Raw genomic sequence first — 27,085 nt, forward strand, 5'->3', positions numbered from 1 at the left:
CTTAATGCGCGTAACGTGGCGCCCCTGTTTCGCGAGATGAGATTTGTGACGTCAGGCTTAGCATCCCGGAAGAATTCAAGGAACTAGTTGTTACCGACGCTGCGGGACGTTTATATGATGTGCCGGGAGTGCGGGGGGCTGCGTTAGAAACACCGGAACTGTCGGGCGGGATGGAATAGCGATGAGTAAAGTCACAGCCCCTCAACCTTCCCCCTAATCATGTGCCCCCTGTTACAGGCGCCTCTACTCAATAGTGTTATTTACATGACATACAGTCGCACCTGGGAATTGCACCTCGGAATTGCGCTTCTCCTATTGGTGTAATTGAGTAATACAGGATTATACCCACGGGACTGTTCCTTTAACAGTTTTATGGCCCCTTGGGACTGTGTATCACTGGGTTCTGTGGCCCCTTGGGACTGTGTATCACTGGGTCCTGTGGCCCCTTGGGACTGTGTATCACTGGGTTCTGTGGCCCCTTAGGACTGTGTATCACTGGGTTCTGTGGTCCCTTAGGACTGTGTATCACTGGGTTCTGTGGCCCCTTGGGACTGTGTATCACTGGGTTCTGTGGCCCATTGGGACTGTGTATCACTGGGTTCTGTGGCCCCTTGGGACTGTGTATCACTGGGTCCTGTGGCCCCTTAGGACTGTGTATCACTGGGTTCTGTGGCCCCTTAGGACTGTGTATCACTGGGTTCTGTGGTCCCCTTGGGACTGTGTATCACTGGGTTCTGTGGTCCCTTAGGACTGTGTATCACTGGGTTCTGTGGCCCCTTGGGACTGTGTATCACTGGGTTCTGTGGCCCATTGGGACTGTGTATCACTGGGTTCTGTGGCCCCTTGGGACTGTGTATCACTGGGTTCTGTGGCCCCTTGGGACTGTATCACTGGGTTCTGTGGCCCCTTAGGACTGTGTATCACTGGGTTCTGTGGCCCCTTGGGACTGTGTATCACTGGGTTCTGTGGCCCCTTGGGACTGTGTATCACTGGGTTTTGTGGTCCCCTTGGGACTGTGTATCACTGGGTTCTGTTGCTCTTAGGACTGTGTATCACTGGGTTCTGTTGCTCTTAGGACTGTATATCACTGGGTTCTGTGGCCCCTTGGGACTGTGTATCACTGGGTTCTGTTGCCCCTTAGGATTGTGTATTACAGGCCCATTTGCCTTTAGACCATGCATTACAGGTTGTTTTTACAGCCACAGAAAAACTGTTTATTACAGGGTATTGGGGAAGGCATAATAATGCGCATACAGTAAGATGGGACAGAGAATATTTTGCTTGGATGTGTTGCCCCTATCTCTGGTTTTTTATTTGGAGTTAACATATTTGTGTCCCATCTAGGACTTGTGACAACTCCAACAACAGGACATCAGACAGAAACCCCCACATTCCAATCAACGTGGCTCCTCTTTCAGGTCTCTGGGAGGCCTCAGCAGTTAAATGAATTCTGTGTCCCCTCTGGCCACACAGTATGGAAGCCCCAAAGGTTCACAGCAGATGGAGAACCGCAGCACCCAGAGTGGGGGCCATGAGCAGAGAAAGATGGGCCACCAAGATGCCACTCCAGACGGAGAAGCTGACGAAGTGGATAAACTCAAGAGCAAACTGCTGTCCGCTTGGAACAATGTCAAGTATGGTAAGTACCGGGGCAACAATTGGCCTTGAAAGCAGAACATTCAGCCCAAACAGTCGGGCAGTATAGCCAGTATCTGCTTTTGTATGGCCACTATCTGCTTGTGTATGGCCACTATCTGCTTGTGCATGGCCACTATCTGCTTGTGCATGGCCACTATCTGCTTGTGCATGGCCACTATCTGCTTGTGCATGGCCACTATCTGCTTGTGCATGGCCACTATCTGCTTGTGTATGGCCACTATCTGCTTGTGTATGGCCACTATCTGCTTGTGTATGGCCACTATCTGCTTGTGTATGGCCACTATCTGCTTGTGTATGGCCACTATCTGCTTGTGCATGGCCAGTATCTGCTTGTGCATGGCCAGTATCTGCTTGTGCATGGCCACTATCTGCTTGTGCATGGCCACTATCTGCTTGTGCATGGCCACTATCTGCTTGTGCATGGCCACTATCTGCTTGTGCATGGCCACTATCTGCTTGTGCATGGCCACTATCTGCTTGTGCATGGCCACTATCTGCTTGTGCATGGCCACTATCTGCTTGTGCATGGCCACTATCTGCTTGTGCATGGCCACTATCTGCTTGTGCATGGCCACTATCTGCTTGTGCATGGCCAGTATCAGAAGCTTAGGATAGTGCCATTAATTGCAGTATTTTGTTTCTTACAGGGTGGTCAGTGAAAATGAAAACCACTTTCAGCCGCTCTGCACCTGTGTATTTGCTGGGGGAACGTTACTTCTTCAGGCTGGATGGTGAGTGTACTGTGTGCTGGCACATAAGAACTGCATCCCTCTGTGTATATGTGTTATGGGGTAGTAGTGTATAGGTGAGTAGGGAACTGCCTGCTCTATGCTTGTGTAGTAAGTTACACAATATTACAAAAAATACAGTATATATATTTGTTCTCCCTGCAGGGTTTCCATGTAGAGATCATTATAAAACTCACTTACTCTTTTCCCTATTACAGATGAAATTGAGCGGTTTCAGAAGGATTTTGTGTCCCGGGTGTGGCTGACGTATAGACGCGATTTTCCTGCACTTGAGGGCACAGCACTCACTACAGACTGTGGCTGGGGCTGCATGATCAGGAGTGGCCAGATGTTATTGGCACAAGGTCTGCTCCTGCACCTGCTTTCCCGAGGTCAGTTTTACAGCTGCACCACTCAAATATCATTCCTCTCTTGCTCATCAAATAGTTCCTGGCGGGGGAGGAGTTTAAGCATATATACATGTTGGGCCAAAATATACTGGTAACTTAACAGTAAGATCATAGTGCATGGTGAATCAGAGGAGGAGATGGGGCCTATGAGACATGGAGTCTGTCCCTCCGACTGCAGGGTGATACAGTGACACAGACAGGAGGGAACTATGGGACATGAGTCTGTCCCTCCCACTGCAGGGTGATACAGTGACACAGACAGGAGGGAACTATGGGACATGAGTCTGTCCCTCCCACTGCAGGGTGATACAGTGACACAGACAGGAGGGAACTATGGGACATGAGTCTGCCCCTCCACTGCAGGGTGATACAGTGACACAGACAGGGAGGGAACTATGGGACATGAGTCTGTCCCTCCCACTGCAGGGTGATACAGTGACACCAGACAGGAGGGAACTATGGGACATGAGTCTGTCCCTCCCACTGCAGGGTGATACAGTGACACAGACAGGAGGGAAACTATGGGACATGAGTCTGTCCCTCCCACTGTAAGGGTGATACAGTGGACCAGGACAGGAGGGCAACTATGGGACCGGATGGAGTCTGTCCCTCCCACTGCAGCGGTGATAACAGTGACACAGCAGGAGGGGAACGTATGGGAACAGTGGAGTCCTCGTCCCCCCACTCAGGGTGATGACAGGTGGACACAGACAGGAGGGAACTGATGGGACAGTGAGACCTGGTCCCCCTCCCACGTGCAGGGTGATACCAGTGACACAGACAGGAGGGAACTATGGGACCATGAGTTCTGGTCCCGCCCCTGGCAGGGTGATACAGTGACGACAGACAGGGGAGGGAACTATGGGACACTGAGACTGTCCCTCCCACTGCATGGGTTGATAACAGTGGACACAAGACAGGAGGGACTATGGGACATGAGTCTGTCCCTCCCACTGCAGGGTGATACCAGTGACACAGACAGGAGGGAACTATGGGACATGAGACTGTCCTCCCGACTGCAGGGTGGATGACAGTGAGCAACAGACAGGGGGAACTATGGCACAGTGGTAGTTCTGTCCTCCCACTGCAGGGTGGATACAGGTGACACAGACAGGACGGGAACTATGGACTGCAAGACTGTCCTGTCCCTCCCACTGCAGGGTGATACAGTGACGACAGACAGGAGGGAAACTACGGGACGTGGAGTCTGTCCCTCCCACTGCAGGTGATAACAGTGACTACAGAACAGAGGGACTAATGGGTCATGAGTCTGTCCGCTCCCACTGCAGGGTGATTACGGAAGCAGACAGCGAGGGAACTATGGACATGAGTCTGTTCCCTTCCCACTTGCAGGGTGATATCAGTGACCCAGACAGGAGGGAACTCATGTGGACATGAGTCTGTCTCCATGGCAGGTCGACATACAGTGACACAAGTAAAAAAACCCAAAAGGGGGATAGAAGGGACACTAATGGTACATTGAGTCTGTCCCTTCCGCGACTGCTAAGGGTGATATCAGTGACACAGACAGGAGGGAACTATGGACAGTAGTGAATGGATCCTTGTCCCTCCCACTGCAAGGGTGCATTACAGTGACCAGGACAGGAGGGAACTTATGGGACACTGAGACTGTCCTCCCACTGCAGGGTGAATACAGTGGACACACTGACTAGGAGGGAACTACGGGACGTGAGTCTTGTGCGCTCCCAGCTGCAAGGTTGAATACCAGTGACGCGACAGAACAGGAGGGACTAGATGGGACCATGAGTCGTGTCCCTTCCCACTGCATTTGGTGATGACAGTGAACACCAAGACAGGAAGGAGAACTCATGGAATTGTGAGTCTGTCCGGCTCCACTTGGCAAGGTGATACAGTGAGCACATGACAGGAGGTGAATCTATGTGGACATGAGTCTGGTCCCTCCCCAGGCTGCAGGTGTACAGTGACACAGACAGCGAGGGAAACTATGGGGACCATGAGTCTGTCCCTCACACTGACAAGGGTGATATGCAGTGACGAACACGACATGGAGGGAACCTATGGTGACGAGCGTCCTGTCCCTCCCAACTGGCAGGGTTGTATACATATGTCGACATCCTACGACAGGGAGAAGTGATGGAACACGTGAGTCTGATCCCTTCCCACTGCACGGGTTGAGTTAGTGAATTACACGACAGGAAGGGAACTCATGGGCACAGTGTATGAGTCTGGTCCCTCCCCAACTCCTGGCAGGGTGATAGTGATAGCTTAGGGAGCTTATAAGAGACAAGGCATTTCCGGCAGCATATGGGGTGCACAGTGCTAGGTGGCTCAGTAACGCTATAGGAGACACCGCAGTATTCTCTATACGATCTAAGAATGGACGCATGGTCAGTATAGGCTTATAACCGTAACACTTTGAGTAGGAAATGGAACCCCGATCTCGACTCTTGCAGTTCCACCCAGCATGCCCCTCTCCTCCTTGGCCACAGGCCATTCAGCGGGTGACTATCAGCCCCGCACTCAATGTTCAGGAGCCCCTCATGGAGATCAAGTCCATCGGAATATAATGCGCTGGTTCTCAGATCATCCAGGCTCCCCTTTTGGGCTGCACCAGTTGGTGACATTAGGAAGCATCTTTGGCAAGAAAGCAGGAGACTGGTATGGCCCCAGTATTGTGGCTCACATTATAAAGTAAGTTTTGCCTCCGGACTGCATTACAGTGACTGTCCCTTTTAGACGTATAGCAATGACATAGGATTGTTGCCGTTAGTAACCTACCTGCCCCTTTATCTCTATGAAACAGAAAAGCAATAGAAACCTCGAGTGAAGTCCCAGAACTGTCAGTTTATGTGTCTCAGGATTGCACAGGTACGTGAGCTCAGGACTGCCCCTGGTGTTACATAGCTAGAATGGCAGGGCTAGAATGACTGCAGGCCTGTTCCCATGATGCATTTCTGTTGTCCCAGTGTATAAGGCAGATATTGAGCAGCTCTTTGCTGGAGACGTTCCACACGCGGAGACCAGCAGGGGTGCTGGGAAGGCTGTCATTATCCTGGTGCCTGTGCGTCTGGGCGGAGAAACCTTCAACCCAGTTTATAAACACTGTCTCAAGGTAAATCTACTCAAAGGTGGAATATATAGAATATTTAACCTGGAATCAGCGGATATCAGTGTTTTTTTTCTATTTGCCATAAGGCAGTGGCACCCTGGCTCAGCCTAAAAAATATGTCCAGATATGCTGGCACCATAGCCAATCATGGATGAAGACACAGGGCTTGCCAACCAGCATATCCCATGCCCAACTTGCTTATCCCATGCCCAGCTTGCCTTATCTCATGCCCAGCTTGCTTATCCCATGCCCAGCTTGCTTATCCCATGCCCAGCTTGCTTATCTCATGCCCAGCTTGCTTTATCACTGCCCAGCATTGCTTATCCATTGCCGCAGGCTTGCAGTATCCCATGCCACAGCTTTGCTTATACCCATGGCCCAGCTTGCATGAATCCCATGCCCTAGCTTGGCTTATGCTCATGCCCAGCTTGCTTATCCCATAGCGCCGACAGCTTGCCGATTTCCGCATGCCGCCAGCTTTGCTTATCCCCCATGCCAGCTGGGTGCGCTTATCCCATGCCAGCTTGCTTTATCTCTCATGACCGGACAGCTTGCTTATTCTCATGGCCAGTCTTGCTTATCTCCCAATTTGCCCCAGCTTGCCTTATCCCATGCCCAGCTTTGCTTATCTCATGCCCAGCTTGCTTAATGCCATGACCAGCTTGCTTATCCCATGCCAGCTCTGTATCCATGCCCGAGCGCTTGCTGCATATCTCCCATGCGCAAAGCTTGCTTACGCCCGATGCCCATGACTTGCATAATCCTCCATGTGCCCAAGGGCCTTTTTTTTCGGCTTATCCTGTTTGTTTAATGCCGCAGGCTTGCCTTATCCCATGTCCCGAGCTTGCATATTCCCAGTGCACAGCTGCATATTGCCCATGCCCAGCTTGCTTAATCCCCATGCCGCAGCTTGCTATCCCATGCCTGCCAAGCTTTGCATTATCTCATGGCCCGCTTGCTTATCTCATTGCCCAGCTTTTGCTGTATCATTATCCTGACCAGTGATTTTGTTTCCCCTATTCAATTTTGTATAATTATCCTGTTAACAGGCAAGTGGTAGCATGAACATCTGGGCATGTACCATAGGAACATAAATAGAAATGAATCCATACTGAAATATATATGGCTGCTATTCATGGCATCCTGGTCTAAGTGGGCCAATGTTGGCTGCCTTGGTAGATCATAAACCATAGGAAGAGAGCTCTGTTAATCTGGATATCTGTCCTGTGCGTGAAACACATTCGCAATGTTTTTTTTTTATAACGCGTTTGTTCTTGCTCTGGCAGGAAGTTCTGGCGGAATTGCCATCCTGTTTTGGGCATCTAATTGGAGGAAAAACCTAAAACAACTCACGCTCTATGTTTATTGGATACAAGGTATGGGTAAGAGAAAGCGATTGTTCTGTGTTTCAGAGTCAGGCATTCGTCGAGTCTCATTCAACACGGGATATGAGGAAAGTAGACGTATGAACTGGCTCGCAGATCGCATGTATACTCGCCGCAGAGAGGGGAGGTCAATTATCAGGGTTATAGATACTACAGTCCATTATCAGAGAGGGGAGGACTCATTTATCATGGTCATTAGATAACTTCAGTCCCATATACATCAGGAGAGGGGTAGATCTTATCAAGTGGTATAGGATTACTCAGTCCCCATTATACATACGAGGGGAGGATCATAATGACAAGGTATAGATACTCAGTCATTCATAGCAGAGAGGGGGAGATCATTGATCAGGTATAGGATATCAGTGTCCCAGTTATACAGAGGAGGGGAGTCTTGCTATGTATTAAGTGGTGTAGTAGAACTAACTCAAGTGCCGCCGCATTAATAGTCATGCGCAGGAGAGGGGAGCGAATTCTTGTACGTCCAGGTGATGAAGGCGAGTACTGCTCAGGTGCGCCATTATACGGCTAGAGGTGACGAGGGTGATGTATCTAAATTATCAGGGGGTTAGGATAACGTTGCAGGTCAGTCATCTAGTCGCCAGAGAGAAGCGCGGAGATGTCATTCATATCCATGAGGGTAATTAGGAGGTCGATACTGCAGGTCGCTGCGCCTTAGAGATATTAGCGCGAAGGAGAGGTGGGGCAGAGTCAATTGATTCGAGTGGGTTGATTCGAGTAGGATAGCTGTCAGTCCCATTATATCAGAGAGGGGGAGGCGATTGTCATTTATTTCAGTGTATTAGGACTACGCTCAGGTGCCGCCATTGGGATACATGCAGTACGGAGGGGTTAGTTAGTCATTAATCGAGGTAGTACGATGAGGGCTCCAGGGGTCCCAAGTTTAATATATGCGCATGCTTGCAGGAGGAGAGATCATTATTAATCACGGTATCTTGGTATAGAAGCTCGTCCCATTATCAGAAGGTGAGATCTTATCAGGTATTAGAAGGATATGAGCAGAGTCCCATTAGTACCACGCAAGAGAGGGGAGAGTCATTATGCAGAGTATATGATACTCAGTTCCCATTTAGTAACAGAGAGGAGGGAGATCATTATCAGGTATAGGCTGATCAGTTCACAATTATAACAAGAGAGGGGAGATGCATTATCAAAGTATAGATTACCCAGTCCCATTATACAGAAGAAAGGGGAGATCATTAGCAGGTAATAGATACTCAGGTTCCCATGTATAAACAGAGAGAGGAAGAATCGATTATCAGGTATAGATACTCAGTCCCATTATTATCATAGAGGGGCAAGCTCATTATCAAGGGTATGATACTCAGTCCGGCCATTATACAGAGGGCGGAGATCTTATCAGGTATAGATACTTCGCAGGGTCCGCACTATAACAGAGAGGGGAGATCATTATCAGGGTATAGGATTACTTCATCGCCATTTATACATAGAGGGCAGATCATTATCAGGTATAGATGACTGTACAGTGCCATTATACATAGAGGGGCAGATCATTATCAGGTATAGATTACTCAGTCCCTTTAATTACAGGAGAGGGGAATGCATTATCAGGTATGATACTCAGTCCATTATACAGAGATGGGGAGATGCATTATCAGTGTTATAGATACTGCAGCTCCCGATTATAAACAGAGAAGGGGAGATCATTATCAGGTTATAATACTCAGTCCCTAGTTATACAGAGGAGGGGAGGATCATTATCAGGTTATTGAGATACTCAGTCCCATTTATAAACAGAGAGAGGAGATCCATTATCAGGTTATAGATACTCAGTCGGCCATTATTACAGTCCAGAGGAGGAGAATCATTTATCAGGCGTAATAAGATACTGCAGTCCCCATTATACAGAGAGAGGAGATCGATTATCCGAGGTATAGATACTCAGTCCCCATTATGAGCCAGAGAGGCTGAGATGCATTATCAGGTATAGCGTACTCAGTCCGCATTATACAGGAGAGGTGAAGAATGTCTTTATCTGAGATATAAGAATTACTCAGTCCATTAGTACTGGAGAGGAAGGAGCATCGATTATGCAGTGTATGATAAGATACTCGTGGCGCATTATACAGGAGAGGGGAGGATCATTATTCAGGTATGAGATAACTCAGTCCCCATTGATACAGAACGAGTAGGAGCATGCATTATCGAGGATCATAGATAACTCAGTCCCATATCAGGGAGAGGGGAGATCATTATCGAGGGTATAGATCACTCTCAGCTCCATTGATAGCAGAGAGAGGAAGATCATCTATCAGAGTGATAGGATACTGCAGTATCCCATTTATAGTCTAGAGAGGAGAAGATCATTTATCAGGTGATAGATACTCCAAGTCCCATTATACTGAGAGGAGAGATCATTATCGAGGTATTAGATACTGGCTCCCGATTTTACGCTGAGACGGAGAGATGCGATTATGCGAAGGTATAACGGATACTCAGTCCCAATTATACGCAGGAAGAGGAGGAGATCAGATTATTACGTATAGGGTATACTGCAGTCGTTTATTACAGAGTAGGAGCGATCATTGATCCAGGTATAGATAACTACAGGGTCCGCAGATTATACAGGAGAGGGGGAGATTCATTATCACGGTATAGAGATATCCTCAGTCCCATTATTCAGGAGAGGAAGTGGGAAGATCAATTTCAAGGTATAGATACTCAGTCCATTATACAGAGAGGGGAGGATCATTATCAGGTAGTAGATAACTCAGTCCCATTTATACAGAGAGGAGAAAGATCATGTATTCAGGTAAATTAGATACATACGAGATCGCCAGTTATACAGAGTAGGGAGAGATCACTTATGCAGGTCATAAGCATACTACACAGGTCCCATTATAGCAGGAGAGGGGAGAATCAATTATCAGGTATAGATACATCGAGCCACCCATTATACAGAGAGGAATCACTTATCAGGTATAGATACTCAGTCCCATATATACAAGAGAGCGAGAGATCATTATCAGGTATAGAACTCAGTCCCATTATACAGAGAGGAGATCATTATTCAAGGTATTAGAATAACTCAGTACCCATCTATACAGAGAGGGGAGATCATTATCAGGTATAGATACTCAGTCCCATTATACAGAGAGGGAATCATTAATCAGGTATTAATACCTCAGTCCCATTATACAGAGAGGAAGATCATTATCAGGATTATAGATACTCAGTCCCATTATACAGAGAGGAGAGGATCATTACAGGCTATAGATACTCAGTCCCATATACAGAGAGAGGGGGATTCATTATCAGGTATAGATACTCAGTCCCATTATACAGAGGGAGGGGAGATCCTTATCAGGCTGATAGATACTTCTAGTCCCATTATACAGAGGAGGGAGAATCCATTATCAGTCTAAGATACTCACTACCATCATATACAGAGAGGAAGATCATTATCAGGTATAGAACTCAGTCCCATTATACAGAGAGGTGAGATCATTTCAGGTCATAGATACTCAGTCCCATTATGACCCAGAGAGCGGCGGAGATCATTATCAGGTATAAGATACTCAAGTCCCCATTATACAGGAGAGGAGAGATCATTATCAGGTATAGATACTCAGTCCCATTATACTGAGAGGAGAGATCATTATCAGGTATAGATACTCAGTCCCATTATACTGAGAGGAGAGATCATTATCAGGTATAGATACTCGGTCCCATTATACAGAGCAGGGGGTCCTTATTAGGGTATCGGGTGGGAAGGAAGACATGATATCCTTGCTGATAATGATATTATGTTTCTCAGATAGTTACCTGTTGTACCTGGATCCACATTACTGTCAGCCGTACATTGATACGAGTAAGAATGACTTCCCATTAGAGGTAAGTGACCGCATTGTTGTGTATCAAGTGAATTCTGAACAAGAATGAAGTTCCAACATCCTTTTAAACTCTGCCTATTCAGTAAGTGTATTGGTGTCCATATTACTGGGACATTGTTCCCCATTCAGCTAATTTGGGGTTAGATCTGAATTTTGCATCTTGGTACATCGCCTTGTCCCCTCTTTTCTCTCGTAGTCTTTCCACTGTAACTCTCCTCGCAAAATCTCCATCACCAGAATGGATCCCAGTTGCACCTTTGCTTTCTATGCCAAAAACAGCGAAGACTTTGGTAAACTCTGCGACCATCTAATGAAGGTAATGTATATGTACCAGCCGCTTATTTTATCAATCACTCGAGGGTGCAGGATCCAAGCTTGAGTGTTTACTCACCTTTGGTCACCTAACATTTAAAGGTCAAATGACTTTATTGATTCAGTTTCAGCACTAAGCAGAACGGCGTGGGACTCAAACTTCTCTATCTCCACCTGATCACTCGAACAGGAAATTCCTGCTAATGATTTTCAGCCCAAAAAAGTGCACAATGGGCACCGAGCACACGGGTTGAAAGCCCTGAAGCCTGCGTATTTTTGCAGACTGAAAGGAGCGGATCTGCTCCATTGATTTTAATCTGATCAGCCAGCAAGTAGTCCCACACAGCAGAGGACAGTCTGAATATGGAAAAGGAGGCATCTCCCGTCTGACCTTCACTTGATCAGATTCAAATCAGTGGAGCAGATCCTCTTCTCTCAGCCTGCAAAAAAAATATAGGCACAGAGCTGGAGCCTTCAGCCTGTGTGCCTGTAGCCTAAGGCTTTATGGGCACCTTGAGGTGGGCGATATCAGGCTGATCCGATCGAGGGCCATAGGGCCCAATGATTGACCACAACGAGAAGAATATGGGTGGTTGGATAGAGGACCTCATCAATGAACTGATGTCCTCGATGTGTATGTTGGGTGCATGAGCCTGTCTCTGGTGAAACCCTGTAGCATATATTGGTGCTTTATAAAATCAATTTAATATAATTAAAAGGAGGATTTTCACATAATGCAATTCTGAGACCGGCACATAGGAGACCCCAGAGACAGTCCCACATTGAGAGATGTCCCTTAAAGGAGAAGGAAACCCTGTAGATACAAACTCTGTACCCCCCACCCCACGTAGACCCCCCTACCTCCAGGCTAACTGTTTCCCCCCGGGGAAATGCAGACTGGGAGATCGATATGTCGGCGCATGCTCAGTTGGAGGAATTTGCCAGGTTTTGGCAACTGAGCATGTGCCGAAATTGCCGGATGATGGATGCCATGAAGTCCGCTGCCAGAATCTGGCACGAGGGGTAAGTATAAAGTATGGGACATTTCCCCGGGGGGGGGGGTGTCTACGTGGGGTACAGAGTTTTTTTCTACAGGGTTTCCTTCTCCTTTAAGAGACACTCAACTCAGTGTAGGTCTTGAACATCCCCTGGTGTCTGAATGAACAATAACATTGTGTAATAGAACAAGAAAACACATCCTAACCACATGAGGACACAACAAAAACGGAACTAGGCGCTGTCTGTTTGGGGTATAGGCAATGAAGGAGTAACCAGTTGTTTTCTACCATTGTGTCCTGCCTTCTAGTGGCACCAGCTCTTCCCCACTGTTTGTGTCTCCCCCAAAGTAGACAATACAGAATGGAAGATTTCCCTAGAATCAGGCCTGGACTGGGAGTCAAATTTCCTGCCATTTCAAGTACACAGAGGCCAAACAGCCCACTATATGGTAGCTTTCTATAGAAATATACAGCAGCCCCTCTGGCATTTGCCAGAACCCACAGATTGCCCACTAGAATGCAATTATAACTAACTCTCCTCTGTGTGAGGGTTTCTTAACCCGGGACCCCCACGCTTCTTTACTCTAATCAACCTGTCTCCTGTTTGCAGGTGCTGCACTCCCCCCGTGCCGAGGAGAAATATCCCATCTTCAGTATCTCAGAAGGACAAGCTCAGGAATACGCTGAAGGGCCGCAGAGCTCCTCTCACCCCCCTGTGTGTCGCAAGAAAGGGCCGCTAGTGAAGAGACCCAGCTCAGATGAGTTTGAATTCTTATAAAGTGCGAGTTTTCTGCCCGGGTTGTGATGCATCTGGGAGTCATAAAGACACAGTAACTCCACTAATGTCATTGGCTGAAAAGATCAGTCCTGTTAGGGACAAGTGTTTTATACTACTGTTGTTAGGTCACTTAGTTACTGCTCCGTAGCTTTATCCTTACAGGCCCCTTTACTCTTCCACTGAGCCTCTTGACTTTTTTCTTCTTCTCTCCAATCTTTCTGGAGACTGGGGGCAACTCATAACTAGGTTCGACTTCAACCCAATAAATGGCGCTTGTAGGGTGTCATCTCTAACTGTAGGGTTAGTTTTAGTACTGTATATTAGAAGCCCCTTGTGCGTTTATCAAAAGGACAAGAAAAGGCTAAATATAATGAGTCCAGGAATAAGCTTACCTTATTATAGTTTGTCAGTGTAGAAATGTTGCTGAAGCATGCCCCTATTTAAAAGATCCCTAGCTGATGATTTCCCAATAGCTTGAAGTACAGAACGAACACTACCCAGAAGTCACTGGGCTGCTCTCAAGACCAAGGCTCTAACGCAGGGGGAGTTGGGGAGCAACACAAGCATGAAAAAGTCCCCTGGGTGCCAAATAAGGGCTGTGATTGGCTAATTGGTAGCCCCTGTGTGGACTGGCAGTCTACACGAGGCTCTGCTTGGCACTATACTTAGTTTTTATGCAATTAAAACTTGCCTCCAAGCCTGGAATTCAAAAATTAGCACCTGCTTTGAAGACCCTGAGAGCAACATCCAAGGGGTTGGTGAGCAACATGTTGGGGATCGCTGCTCTAACGCATGTGCAATAGCTTGTATCTCGTTTTGGCACTTGCACAATTGAGCGAGAAGTTTCACAATTTACACAGTCAGCACCCTCACCTCCAAACAACTTTAGTATGATGCACGTCCAACGGTTTCCAGCCTCAATCCGTTCCGGCTTGAGAAAAGACCGTGGAAGGTCTGAAACGTTGCCGGGTGTTTGGGGTCAGAGCCGATGTCCCAATAAAGGCTTTTTAAAGATAACAAATCGATGATTGGTGCTGTCTATTACTGCAATTTCAATTGAGCGAGAAGGACAAGCATAGTGACACAATCCATGTAAAATGGCGGGCACAGTGTCCAAACAGAGCTCAAACATACACACAGTGATTATTCCCTCGGCAGACGTTTAAAAAAAAAAAGTAGCGATCTGGGAGAGCTGAATAAGAATATTTAAATGAGCTACTTTTTAAATATGGGCTTTCCTTGTCCTTTAAGGGCAACTCAGGGCAGCCCTGCATACTACAATAAAATGCTGTCGATTTCCTTGGACCAGCGATGGATCACCATGGTAACAGTTATCGGTTTGCAACAACTGCTGCAGGCTTGTGCTGGTGCCATTTTCTAGCTGTTAGGATACTGCTCTGGAAGGCAATCATTTGGTGGCATACAAGGGCCAATCAGCTGCATTATTCAGGGGTCTCTTCCAGCGCTCTACTACTACAGCTGTGAGGAAGGATAGAAAATCCAGGGAGATGCCAAGAGCTTCTCTCCATAGATGGAGATATAACCCCTACCTGGGCACTCACAGGATGGCCAGTGGAATTCATTCTAAAATTTACTCCCATTGAACGTAAACACTCTAAAGTGAAACCATTGCTTTGTCTGTGGCCCTTCCAATATTACTGAACTACATATCCCAACAGGGAAGAATGTATACTCCCCGCAGCATCTGACAGACGCCTGGTTACCCATCAATTTTTCGCAGTCCACTCCACATAAGCCCCATTTATTGTGCTGATGCTGAACTAGGTTTATCTTGCCCTTTAACAGAAGACCACTCCCCACTGGGCAGCTCTATTTACAGGTGTTCTCTTCCTCCTGCGTGCTTGTGGGGGCGGTGGGAAGGGTTAATAAAGGTGGGCTGCAGATCTCCATGCTGGAATCCCACGTCTCTAAGGCAATACACTGGGTCTATATGTGTGTCTGTCTGTGTATAAATGTCCATTTTAAACTGGAAATAAGACAAAAGTGAAATCTGTATATTCTGGCAAGTTTTTATTTATATGCGGGAAATAAACCTTTTTATGTGGGATTTTGTCCAGTGGTTTTTTTTAGCTGCCCCCCCAAGAGTCCTGTACAAAGGTTAATGTATATTAATAGGATACTGGTTTGTGTTCTGATTGGATAAATGGAACCACTAACCCTTTCTAGGCTTTTGTCTTGGCCTTTTCCTTTTTCCTCCTTTCTCTCCCCAACTGGCGATAGCGAAGCCTCTTTGGGTTCAGACCATACGCCCGTAAACGTTGCCCACTGAACTCTCGCCCACCTAACTTCACTTTGGTGCTCAACAAACGCCCACCCTTCCTGACAAACTTTCTTCTCTTGGCCTTTGGGGGTCCTACTGCTTCCTCTGCATGTCCTTCACTCTGGTTCTCTAGCGTCTCTTCTTCCTCTTTGTTCCTCACTGCTACGTCTGGTTTGCTGGGGCTCAAGCTCAATTTGGGCCCTTGTTTCTTAGCAGCAGCTTTGCTGGGGACCGGGATCGTTGCAGCAGCTTTGCTGGGAACAGGGATCTTTGAAGTGTCCTCACTGGAAGCCGGCAAGTCACTCTTGCAGCTCACGTCTACGGCTTCTTCTGCAGTCTCCTCATTTGGCTGCTCGGCTGTCTCCAACTGCTGCTGCTCATCCTCGGTTTTCTTCAGTCTGTCTCGTCTCTTCTTTCCTACGTTCGTTTTGGAAGATGGCGTGTTCTCTTGGGTATCCTCGCTGTAAGAGGAGAAGGATACAGTCATATCAACTAGAAAGGATTCAAGCTCACCCAGCAGAGGTCTAAGTAATGGATGCACATGCACTCTAGGTCAATGAAGGTTTCCTTCTTATAGTCCCAATTCTAGTAATACAACTAATGATGCATGGTTCACACATGAGAATTCAAGAGACTAGAACATGTTAAGATAAACAAAGATCTGGGAAGGATGGTATTCATCCCAGGGTACTTAGTGAGCTTAGCTCTGAGATTGCCAAACCTCTACTTAATTTTCTAGGATTCATAGAGGTCTGGCATAGTGCTGAGAGACTGGCGAATTGCTAATGTGGTGCCGCTATTCAAAAAGGGATCCCCTTCTCAGCCTCAAAACTATAGGCCAGTTAGTCTGACGTCTGTGGTAGGAAAGCTTTTGTAAGGGTTAATAAAGGATAAGATACTGGACTTCATAGCAAATAACAATACTATGAGCATGTGCCAGCATGGTTTTATGCGTAATAGATCTTGCCAGACTAACTTCATTTCTTTTTATGAGAAGGTGAGCAGGAACCTCGATTCTGGGATGGCAGTGGATGTGATTTACTTAGACTTTGCTAAAGCATTTGATACAGTGCCACACAAAAGGTTACTGGTTAAATTAAGGAATGTTGGCCTGGAACATAGTATTTGTACCTGGATAGAGAACTGGCTAAAAGATAGACTACAAAGAGTGGTGGTAAATGGAACATTTTCTACTTGGACCAGTGTTGTTAGTGGAGTACCGCAGGGCTCTGTACTAGGTCCCTTGCTTTTCAACTTGTTTATTAATGACCTGGAGGTGGGCATTGAAAGTACTGTTTCTATTTTTGCAGATGATACTAAATTGTGCAGAACTATAGGTTCCATGCAGGATGCTGCCACTTTGCACAGTGATTTGTCTAAACTGGAAAACTGGGCAGCAAACTGGAAAATGAGGTTCAATGTTGATAAATGCAGGTTATGCACTTTGGCAAAAATAATATAAATGCAAGTTATACACTAAATGGCAGTGTGTTGGGAGTTTCCTTAAATGAGAAGGATCTAGGGGTCTTTGTAGATAACACGTTGTCTAATTCTGGGCAGTGTCATTCTGTGGCTACTAAAGCAAATAAAGTTCTGTCTTGCATAAAAAAAGGGCATTAACTCAAGGGATGAAAACATAATTCTGCCTCTTTATAGGTCCCTGGTGAGGCCTCATCTGGAGTATGGGGGCAGTTTTGGACTCCAGTCCTTAAGAGGAATATAAATGAGCTGGAGAGAGTGCAGAGACTAAGTGCAACTAAACTGGTTAGAGGGAGGGAAGACTTAAATTATGAGGGGAGACTGTCACGGTTGGGGTTGTTTTCTCTGGAAAAAAAGTACATTAGAGGACATTAAATATAAATAGCAGGGGACCTTTTTACCCATAAAGTGGATCACCGTACCAGAGGCCTCCCCTTCAGACTAGAAGAAAAGAACTTTCATTTGAAGCAACGTAGGGGGTTCCTCACAGTCAGGACAGCGAGGTTGTGGAATTCACTGCCGGGTGATGTTGTGATGCTGATTCAGTTAATGACTATAAGACTTGGATGATTTCTTGGACAGACATAATATCAAAGGCTATTGTGATACTAAGCTCTATAGTTAGTATAGGTATGGGTATATAGAATTTAATTAAAAGTAGGGAGGGGTGTGTGTATGGATGCTGGGTTTTCATTTGGAGGGGTTGAACTTGATGGACAACAGCTGAAAATGTGACGTTATAGGAGAGAGAATGATGTACAGAATTCTCAGCTCACCCTGGGTTTGCAATGGCCGTATGTCTAGACAAGCAGGATAATTCCAAGTGAGACCTTTAAAAACTTCTCCCACACCCCCCAGAGTACAAATTAAAGCTTCTAAGTGATTGCTCTTCCATCTGGAAGATTTAAGTCTGAACACAGACAGGAAAGCACTTTGTTGTTTTTTAGTATTGACATTTCATTGTATTTCCCCCTTATTTCCTATAGTAATAATGCATTATCCAGTCACTCAGACTGTGGGTGCAAATAGGAGACGTGCAGGATGTGTAGATTCTATTGAAGAACAATGCGGCCCATCAGGAGACCTGTAACTGGATATTCCAGGCTCTTCCCTAGAGGGAGCTACTATACCGACCCAAAAATGCAGATGTGTTAGTAAAAAATTTGTGAAAGTAAAACATTTAGAAGGCTCCTTTCATTGAAAGAATTGTACAACTCAATGGCAAATCCCCCTTATTGACTCTGTTAAAGGAGAAGGAAATGTAAAATCACTAGGAAGTACCAAGTTGTTAGTAGGGTTGCCACCTTTTAGTTTTGGCCCTACCGGCCAAAGAGGGGCGTGGTTGTCCTATTTTGGGGGTGTGGCTGCCATTTCAGGGGGTGGTTGTGATATTTCAGGGGCGAAGTCAAAGTTTTGCTACTGGTTTGGCCAGGAAGGGACTGCAGCGCTTGGATGATTAGGTGAGCAGGGGAACAGAGAGGGGCGGAACAATAGGGATTACACATTTACCGGCTCACACATTGATGGTAAATTTGTAATACCGGCCATGGCTGGTATTTTACTGGCTAGGCCAGCAAAATACCGGCCAGATTGCAACCATAGTTGTTAAGCCAATTGAGAGAGCTCCAGCCCAGGGTGGGGGGAGCCTAAAAACTTAGATTTTTGCTTTTCATCAATACCCAGTCACGAAGTGACCACATAAAATTGCCATAGATTAAGGGCAATTCTGCTCGTTCTTGACCAAGCCTTTTCTAGCACAGGCAACAAGATACTGAAAATGAGAATTTTTCCCTATTGGAATCTCCTGCTTCTGTGGATGCCCCATGTGCCCTTGTCCTAAAAAAGTTTGTGAGTAATTATTTGAACCTCTCCCTGCTCCTACAGGAACGTGTTAAATGCCGTGCATCCAAATATAAACATGTGCCACCTCCACCCACTACTTTGGGTCCACACTAAGGGGTTCAGCCCCACTGTTCAAGAACGATTGCCCCACAAGCAAAGAGCATGATTCTGTGAGCAATACGTCACCTGGAGGAGGTACATTATAAAGTGGAATAAGTCAGAGACATTTAAGGGCCACCTCACCTTTGATTCAAAGACTTTAAAACCTGAAGCTTCTTCCATACATTCTGTGCCTTCTGATTATAGGCATGTTGGTCCTGATACTCCTCCTTTTCTGATCTGTAAAATAGAACAACAAAAACCCTGACTGCTGCGGGATATCACCCAGTATAAGGGCAAACATTTTCTTGTGGGTTCACCCTGCAAAGCCTCAGCTTGGATAAACAATATGGAAGCTTCTGCTCATAGGGCACAAAGATCGAGCCTGTGCGTACAATTAGCTAGCCCTCATCTGCCATGTTTCTTCCCAGATCAGGTAACAATATGGCTGATACTTGGCTCTATAGCGTGGCACCACCATGAGGTCAGGAACCACACAAGACACTCACCTATACATGCAAGTCTTCCTTAGGGAACACCATCTGTTTAATTCCTTCTCATCTGCCGCCAGTATCTGTAAGAAGCAACAGCGTTACAGTATATTTCATTTATTATCATAATGAGAACATTGCAGTGAGACTGGTTAGTTGTGCAGGGTTTTGCCCCACTGTACGAGGGATGGGTGCTAAAAGGCGTCCATTTATACACACACCTCTTCTGTGCTCAACCCAAAGTCGCACGGCACCACCTGTCGGTATTTAAAGCGGCAGGGCAAGTCATCAATGATATCTTCATAGTCCAGCTGGTAATATTCATCTAGATACTGCTGGAAGGTCTTATCACCTACAAGATAGAAAAGGGCAGCAATGAATTGATTGAGCCCCCAGCGACGCACCTTGGATTCAAGTCCCGAGACAAACTCTGTGAATCCATTTTTTTTTTTTTTTATGGGAGCCAGACTCATCTCCTAGGCCCAACTAGGCAGCATTAGGAGCCCTCATTACCTGGCTCAAACACTGGCTTCTGTGTGCTCACAACTTCAGCAAATTTGGATTTTTTCCTCTTTTTCCCGCTCTGCTGGGCCTCGAGGCGCATTCTCTTCTTCTCTCTGCGCGAAGGTCCGGGAACCCCCTCTGGGTCATAATCTGCATCCATCTAAAATATAAGGACTTGACTGATCAGTATAACCTTGTGACATATAAAAAGCACCATAAGTAAGTAAATCAAATCAGTCTCACACCTTTGATCTGACTGATGATTGTGTCTGACGACTAACAACCTACAATGTCCATCTTGCTCAGTATGTGGCCAGATAATGTCTTGAGCTGTTTATAAACAGCAGAATAAATTCTTACCACAAATTCTGGGTCATCACAATGGGGATCTTCTTCCTGCTCTTCCCCCGTCCAGGAGTCCCAGTTCCACTCATCTGGGGGGAGAGAACAAAACCAAGAGGCGGTGAGAATTGGGAAGTGAAGGTCCTGTAATGTGAGCAGTGAAGAGAGAGCAGGAATAATACTCACCTTCCAGTCCCTCCTCCTCCTCAAACTGTGGCTTCTGATCCTCGTCCATCCCATAATAGTCATCACCAAAGCATTTCTATTAAAGAGAGGAGGCTGAAGAACAATAGAGGAAGCTCCCCAGGTTGGTATGAACATTATAGTAGTGCCAGCCACACACCCATCCCATGACACATATATACAGGTACAGAGCAGACAGTGGTCCCCTCACACAGATACCCCTACACACACGGTGACCCCCTGAATCTCACTTGCATAATGAGGTCGTGTTTCTCCGGGTCAAAGTCTTCCAGCAGGTCCTCCTCTGTAACATTCAAGGACTTCTCTCCTGCCAGTTCCCGAAGCTTCTGCAGCCGATCCAACACCTCCTTCCTCTTCAAGTTCTTCAGCTGCTTCAGCTCCTCTTGTTTCTTCCCTTTCTCCTGTAGATGGATAGGATAGGTTGGGATACATTTTACAGTATGTCAATCTCAGTCTCATTATTCTTCCTTCTACTCCAGTTGCACCAGATATCGCTGCCCAGCTTTTCTCCCACCTTTATTTTCCTCTCTTTGATCTCCTCCCTCTTCGTCTTTCTCCGATCATCCTTGCGTCTCACTGACTGTGCAATGTTTCTGGGGAAGGTCTTGACCTGGGAACAGTGAGACAAGTATCAGAACTCACTCATATACAAGGCAGAAAGGCAACAGGTCCCAAGCAACTCCCATGGCACCATAAAATCCTCGCTATTTTATTCAATGGTTTGCAGCATGCAACATTTCGGGGTAACCCCCTTTATCAAGCATGATAAAGGGGGTTACCCCGAAACGTTGCATGCTGCAAACCATTGAATAAAATAGCAAGGGTTTACCCTGCTAGTACTACCTGTGTGCCAGTGAATTTCCTTTTGATTCGTCAATTCAAGGTGGGACGCCGATTCTTTGCCCATTGCTGTGCACCAGGGACTATCTTCTATCCAAGGCTAGGGTGTGCGAGTGCATTTGCTAATCTACCATAAAATCCTCCCCCAACCCCAGGACATGAAACCAACACGTGGCCCTGCAGCTGGTCACTTCCAACTCCCAGCAATGTTTCTGGCAGGGAATGCTGGGAGTTTATTCATACAGCAGCAGGGCCTTAGACCAGCCAATCCTGCTTCAGTGGGAGAGACCATTCTATGGATTTACAGGACAGACGGGTCACATGAGCCAATCACAAATGGTCTGTATTTACCAACTCAGAATCTGGCTCCTCAAATCTAAAATTGTATTTTCTCTCGAAATCTTCTTGTTTCTTTAGGAAAAGTTCCCCCTCGTCCTCAGAATCGGACACATGTGGAGCCTCTTCTAGAGCTGGGGGGCTAATTGGGGAGAAGGGGCAGGTTAATGATCTAGATTATGTATTTATAGGTGTAATTATATATATTATATGAACTTTACCATTCCTCGTCTTCCTCCTCAGAGTCCTCCTCCATATATTCCTTGTTGAGTATATAATCCCGCAGGAATTTCTCCCCCTCATCCAGAGTAGGGTCAGACCAATATTCCTTTAAGAAACTCTAAGGAAACAGAAAGGGAAGTTGCAGTTGGTGGAACCATTTCGAGATGATAGAAAGTGAGTTGCTGCATTGCGGCTGCAGAATGAAGTGGTGACAGTTCAGCAGGAGACATAATCCCACCCACTCACCATCTCCTTGACTCCACCTTTGTCACGCATTTCTTTCTGGCCCTTTAGCCAGGCAATGTATTCCTCTTCCTCCTCCTCCTGCAACAATCAAACATGGAGTGTTATGGAGTCCAACTTGAGATCAAGGCAACAATGCACAGGCTAAACACTGGTAAAGATGGCCGTACATAGGCTGGGAGATAGGGGACACAGGCCAGCCTGGGTTTCCGATTGGTCGAAATGCTTGCAGCCTCACATATACACAGGCCAATGGCCAGACAATGCAGTGTTACTAGTGACACCCTACGCTCAATGAACAGCAATAGACACGGCCATGATGGTCTGGGGACTCACCTGCTCCTTCTTTGTCTTTATTCTCCTCGTCAACAGATTTCCTGCCGCTTCCTCAACATCCTCATTGTCACTGTCCTCCACAAACTTCCGGAAGCTGTAAAGGAACCATAGAAATGAGGACGATATTCACAGAAAGCCTGGAATGTGATTATATAGACAAATGGTGCAATAATCAGTGGAGCTTTGAGAGGAGAGTTCATTACATTTGTGCCAGACTCACCCCTCTCTGATTTGCTTCTGCTCTTCCAGGTATGTGGGGGAGCGCGCTCTCTGCAAAACAGTATGTCATGTGATCAGACACACCCAAGCAATGGCTGCCCTCATGTTCATACAATCAACAGCCCGTCTACCCCAGCAGACAGCCTCACTATGGTGTGATTAGAGCTAAAAAAAAAATGTTCTTACCTGATCCTGCAGATCATCATCTTCCTCTGAATCTTCCTCATCCTCATATTTGCTTAAAGGGAAAACCAAACCATTATACATATATTTTCTTATTCTGCCCATTACCCAAATATCACCAGTGCTCCCTGTGGCCAAGTGAAGATTCCTGAGCTTTCCTAAAGCTGTTTATCTGCTGGAACAACTGCTCTAGGGAGAGAATGACTTTCCAGCCTCTGAGTAATTGTTACACATAAAGCACAGAATGGAAAATTTTGCCTATTAGTAGAGGTCGCAGGGAGTTCTCCTTTGCAGCTCCGCTTACCCCTCCTTCTCTAGGATGACCTGGCGCTCATAGTCCTTCAGGTACATGGGCTTCTCTTTGGCTGGTTTGCTCTGGCTTGGAGCAGATTCTCCTACAAAGAAACAGAAAGGTGAGAGAAGGGGTTAGTTTTAGGGAGGGAGGGAGGGAGGGAGAGGGAGAGAGAGAGGGAGAGAGAGGGAGAGAGAGAGGGAGAGAGAGGGAGAGAGAGAGGGAGAGAGAGGGAGAGAGAGAGAGAGAGAGAGAGAGAGAGAGAGAGAGAGAGAGAGAGAGAGAGAGAGAGAGAGAGAGAGAGAGAGAGAGAGAGAGAGAGAGAGAGAGAGAGAGAGAGAGAGAGAGAGAGACCTTCATTGCTGTAAAAGGTGACATCCTCCTGGTAGATTCTGGGATCCTTCTTCTTCAGCAGTGACAGTGTGCAGTAGAACTCCCTGTCTAGTTTGGGGTCAATCGTCTGAAATTTACAGTGACAAGCTCAAGGGTCTGTCCTTCCCACTGTAGGGTGATACAGTGACACAGACAGGAGGGAACTATGGGACATGAGTCTGTCCCTCCCACTGCAGGGTGATACAGTGACACAGACAGGAGGGAACTATGGGACATGAGTCTGTCCCTCCCACTGCAGGGTGATACAGTGACACAGACAGGAGGGAACTATGGGACGTGAGTCTGTCCCTCCCACTGCAGGGTGATACAGTGACACAGACAGGAGGGAACTATGGGACATGAGTCTGTCCCTCCCACTGCAGGGTGATACAGTGACACAGACTGGAGGGAACTGTGGGACATGAGTCTGTCCCTCCCACTGCAGGGTGATACAGTGACACAGACAGGAGGGAACTATGGGACGTGAGTCTGTCCCTCCCACTGCAGGGTGATACAGTGACACAGACAGGAGGGAACTATGGGACGTGAGTCTGTCCCTCCCACTGCAGGGTGATACAGTGACACACACAGGAGGGAACTATGGGACATGAGTCTGTCCCTCCCACTGCAGGGTGATACAGTGACACAGACAGGAGGGAACTATGGACATGAGTCTGTCCCTCCCACTGCAGGGTGATACAGTGACACAGACAGGAGGGAACTATGGGACATGAGTCTGTCCCTCCCACTGCAGGGTGATACAGTGACACAGACTGGAGGGAACTGTGGGACATGAGTCTGTCCCTCCCACTGCAGGGTGATACAGTGACACAGACAGGAGGGAACTGTGGGACGTGAGTCTGTCCCTCCCACTGCAGGGTGATACAGTGACACAGACAGGAGGGAACTATGGGACATGAGTCTGTCCCTCCCACTGCAGGGTGATACAGTGACACAGACAGGAGGGAACTATGGGACATGAGTCTGTCCCTCCCACTGCAGGGTGATACAGTGACACAGACAGGAGGAACTATGGGACATGAGTCTGTCCCTCCCACTGCAGGGTGATACAGTGACACAGACAGGAGGGAACTATGGGACATGAGTCTGCCCCTCCCACTGCAGGGTGATACAGTGACACAGACAGGAGGGAACTATGGGACATGAGTCTGTCCCTCCCACTGCAGGGTGATACAGTGACACAGACAGGAGGGAACTATGGGACATGAGTCTGTCCCTCCCACTGCAGGTGATACAGTGACACAGACAGGAGGGAACTATGGGACATGAGTCTGTCCCTCCCACTGCAGGGTGATACAGTGACACAGACAGGAGGGAACTATGGGACATGAGTCTGTCCCTCCCACTGCAGGGTGATACAGTGACACAGACAGGAGGGAACTATGGGACATGAGTCTGTCCCTCCCCACTGCAGGGTGATACAGTGACACAGACAGGGGGAACTATGGGACATGAGTCTGTCCCTCCCACTGCAGGGTGATACAGTGACACAGGCAGGAGGGAACTATGGGACATGAGTCTGTCCCTCCCACTGCAGGGTGATACAGTGACACAGACAGGAGGGAACTATGGGACATGAGTCTGTCCCTCCCACTGCAGGGTGATACAGTGACACAGACAGGAGGGAACTATGGGACATGAGTCTGTCCCTCCCACTGCAGGGTGATACAGTGACACAGACAGGAGGGAACTATGGGACATGAATAAGACTATATTTACCATCTCTTCATCTTCAGACTCAGAGCTTGAGGTTCCCTCCTCTTCCAGGTCCCCATATCGATCTTTCACTGCACAGAAACAAACAGATTAGCATCAAAAGCAGTGCCCTACAGCTGTGGTTGAACTACAAGTCCCAGCATGCCCTGACATAGATAAAGTCCTGTGTAAGAGCAGTGAGACAGAGTGTATAAGCCTCAGGAATACATAATACCAATATCCTGCCCAGGCTTATTCCCTCCAGTCTATAATTCACTTAATATGTCTGTACTACAACTCCCAGCGCCCACTGCAATCAGCACTTAGGAGCACAGGTCTAACATATCAGAATAAACTAATCTCTCTCTCCTGCCGAACCCCCCGAGCCCAGAATTCACAAGTTTAGGCGACTCACGCCGCTGCAGCTCTTCTTTCTCCCGGTACCGATCATATCTGTCCGCGAATTTGCGATTTATCTTCAGTTCAGCCATGCTGGCTCTCAATCCGGAACTACGTGAGCCGGAAAGGACCTCAGTACGTCACGTGTCGCACACAGGAACAACCAATCCGCTAACATCGTGGGCGGGGTTTAACGTAGGACATGCGTTCCATCTGTTTGCTGTGCTCATTGCGCTTTATAAAGGAGAAGTAAATCTTTCAGTGGATCTTTATTATGCTTTAGCAGGGTCTGTGCTAATGACCTCACCAGCTGCTCCTCTACAAACTACTGTTCTATAGTTTTACATCATTTGCCTTCCTTGTCTGCCTCCAGCAATTTTAAGTGTTGTCTAGTTGTCCAAGGAACAGGCCAAACACCCTGCAGCTTTATTTACTGGTCTACTTTCTGTTCCTGCCCTTTCCTTTTTTATCTTTAATGCTAGCGTCTGGTTGCTAGGATACATTTTCCCCTAGCAACCACAGATCTGCTGAAATGCCAGACTAGAGAGCTGCTGAAATTAATGAATGAATGAATGAAAATGATCCCAAATCCACAGAAAAGAAACGTGGACTAGAGTTGGGTGCAGATCTGAGCCATGCACTAATGAGTACATTTATACTCACCCTAATTTGCTTTGCCCATCAAGTGGCCATACACAGGCAGACTGGTAAAAACGATGGCTGATTCCCAATGTTCTTAATAGGAAAAAAATATAAACATATAGGAAGGCCGGTATTTTTTCGCAGAAAAGGTTTCAACCCTAGCGATTGAGGGAGGAATGCATTGGCTACTTGATGTGGTCCTTGTCTCGTTGGCGCCTGTTTCCTTCATTGTAATCCGATCATTTGGCCCTAGGGCCGAACAATCAGATTAACCCGACATTGTCTTGCCTTTGGTGGGCATATAGGGTTGTGTATGGGTACCTTAAAGGAGAAGCAAACCCCTTATTAAAAAAACCCTACCCCACATAGACCCCCCAGCCTAGCTGTTACCCCGGGCAAATGCCTCTAAGTTTTTACTTACCCCTCTGTGCAGATTCAGGGATCACAGTTCATTGCAGCCGTCTTCTGAACCCCACCCATAAACAGGAGTTACTCAGGCCCATCATCAGTATTTTTTGTTTGCATTAAACAATACAGACCAATGCTTAATCCCTATAATAGGACGGGCAATCTTTTGCTGCCGAAGGGACTAAGGAAAAAATAAATTAAGTATAAATGTACTCATGTCCCATAAGGCAGCACGATGTGAGTTAGCAAGTTATGAGGGAGAGTACTTCACACTCCTTCTGTAGGAGGCTGAGATGCCTACCCTGTAATGCTGGATGAAAGTATTTGGATTATTCCAAGTAGTAGAGACTCTACATATCTGATCTAAAGAGACATTAGCAGCTTCTCCCCATGATGTAT

The 27,085-nt window shown here is 46.9% G+C and overlaps 2 protein-coding genes across 2 annotated transcripts; one reads left to right on the plus strand and one right to left on the minus strand.

Annotated features, from left to right (window-relative positions):
* Nucleotides 1-2: 2 nt before the first annotated feature.
* atg4d.L (autophagy related 4D, cysteine peptidase L homeolog) lies at nt 3-15,302 on the plus strand. The gene is given in 12 exon segments (XM_041587227.1): nt 3-185; nt 1,345-1,639; nt 2,307-2,390; nt 2,606-2,779; nt 5,155-5,470; nt 5,583-5,647; nt 5,746-5,891; nt 7,175-7,264; nt 7,413; nt 11,073-11,149; nt 11,345-11,464; nt 13,069-15,302. Coding segments are annotated over 11 exon segments (1,437 nt in total). The 5' UTR covers nt 3-185; nt 1,345-1,443; the 3' UTR covers nt 13,237-15,302.
* kri1.L (KRI1 homolog L homeolog) lies at nt 15,255-25,809 on the minus strand. The gene is made up of 19 exons (XM_018251304.2): nt 25,653-25,809; nt 25,262-25,329; nt 23,504-23,609; nt 23,162-23,252; nt 22,861-22,912; nt 22,676-22,725; nt 22,456-22,549; nt 22,123-22,200; nt 21,876-21,994; nt 21,670-21,796; nt 20,993-21,088; nt 20,709-20,879; nt 20,461-20,536; nt 20,293-20,366; nt 19,942-20,092; nt 19,650-19,780; nt 19,447-19,511; nt 19,082-19,177; nt 15,255-15,978 (listed from the first exon to the last, which is right to left on the minus strand). The coding sequence occupies exons 1-19, from the start codon at nt 25,726-25,728 to the stop codon at nt 15,420-15,422; spliced, it is 2,280 nt and encodes a 759-aa protein (XP_018106793.1). The 5' UTR covers nt 25,729-25,809; the 3' UTR covers nt 15,255-15,419.
* Between the last annotated feature and the right edge of the window lie 1,276 nt (nt 25,810-27,085).

Source organism: Xenopus laevis, chromosome 3L (assembly GCF_017654675.1).
Source record: "Xenopus laevis strain J_2021 chromosome 3L, Xenopus_laevis_v10.1, whole genome shotgun sequence".
Classification (NCBI taxonomy): domain Eukaryota; kingdom Metazoa; phylum Chordata; class Amphibia; order Anura; family Pipidae; genus Xenopus; species Xenopus laevis.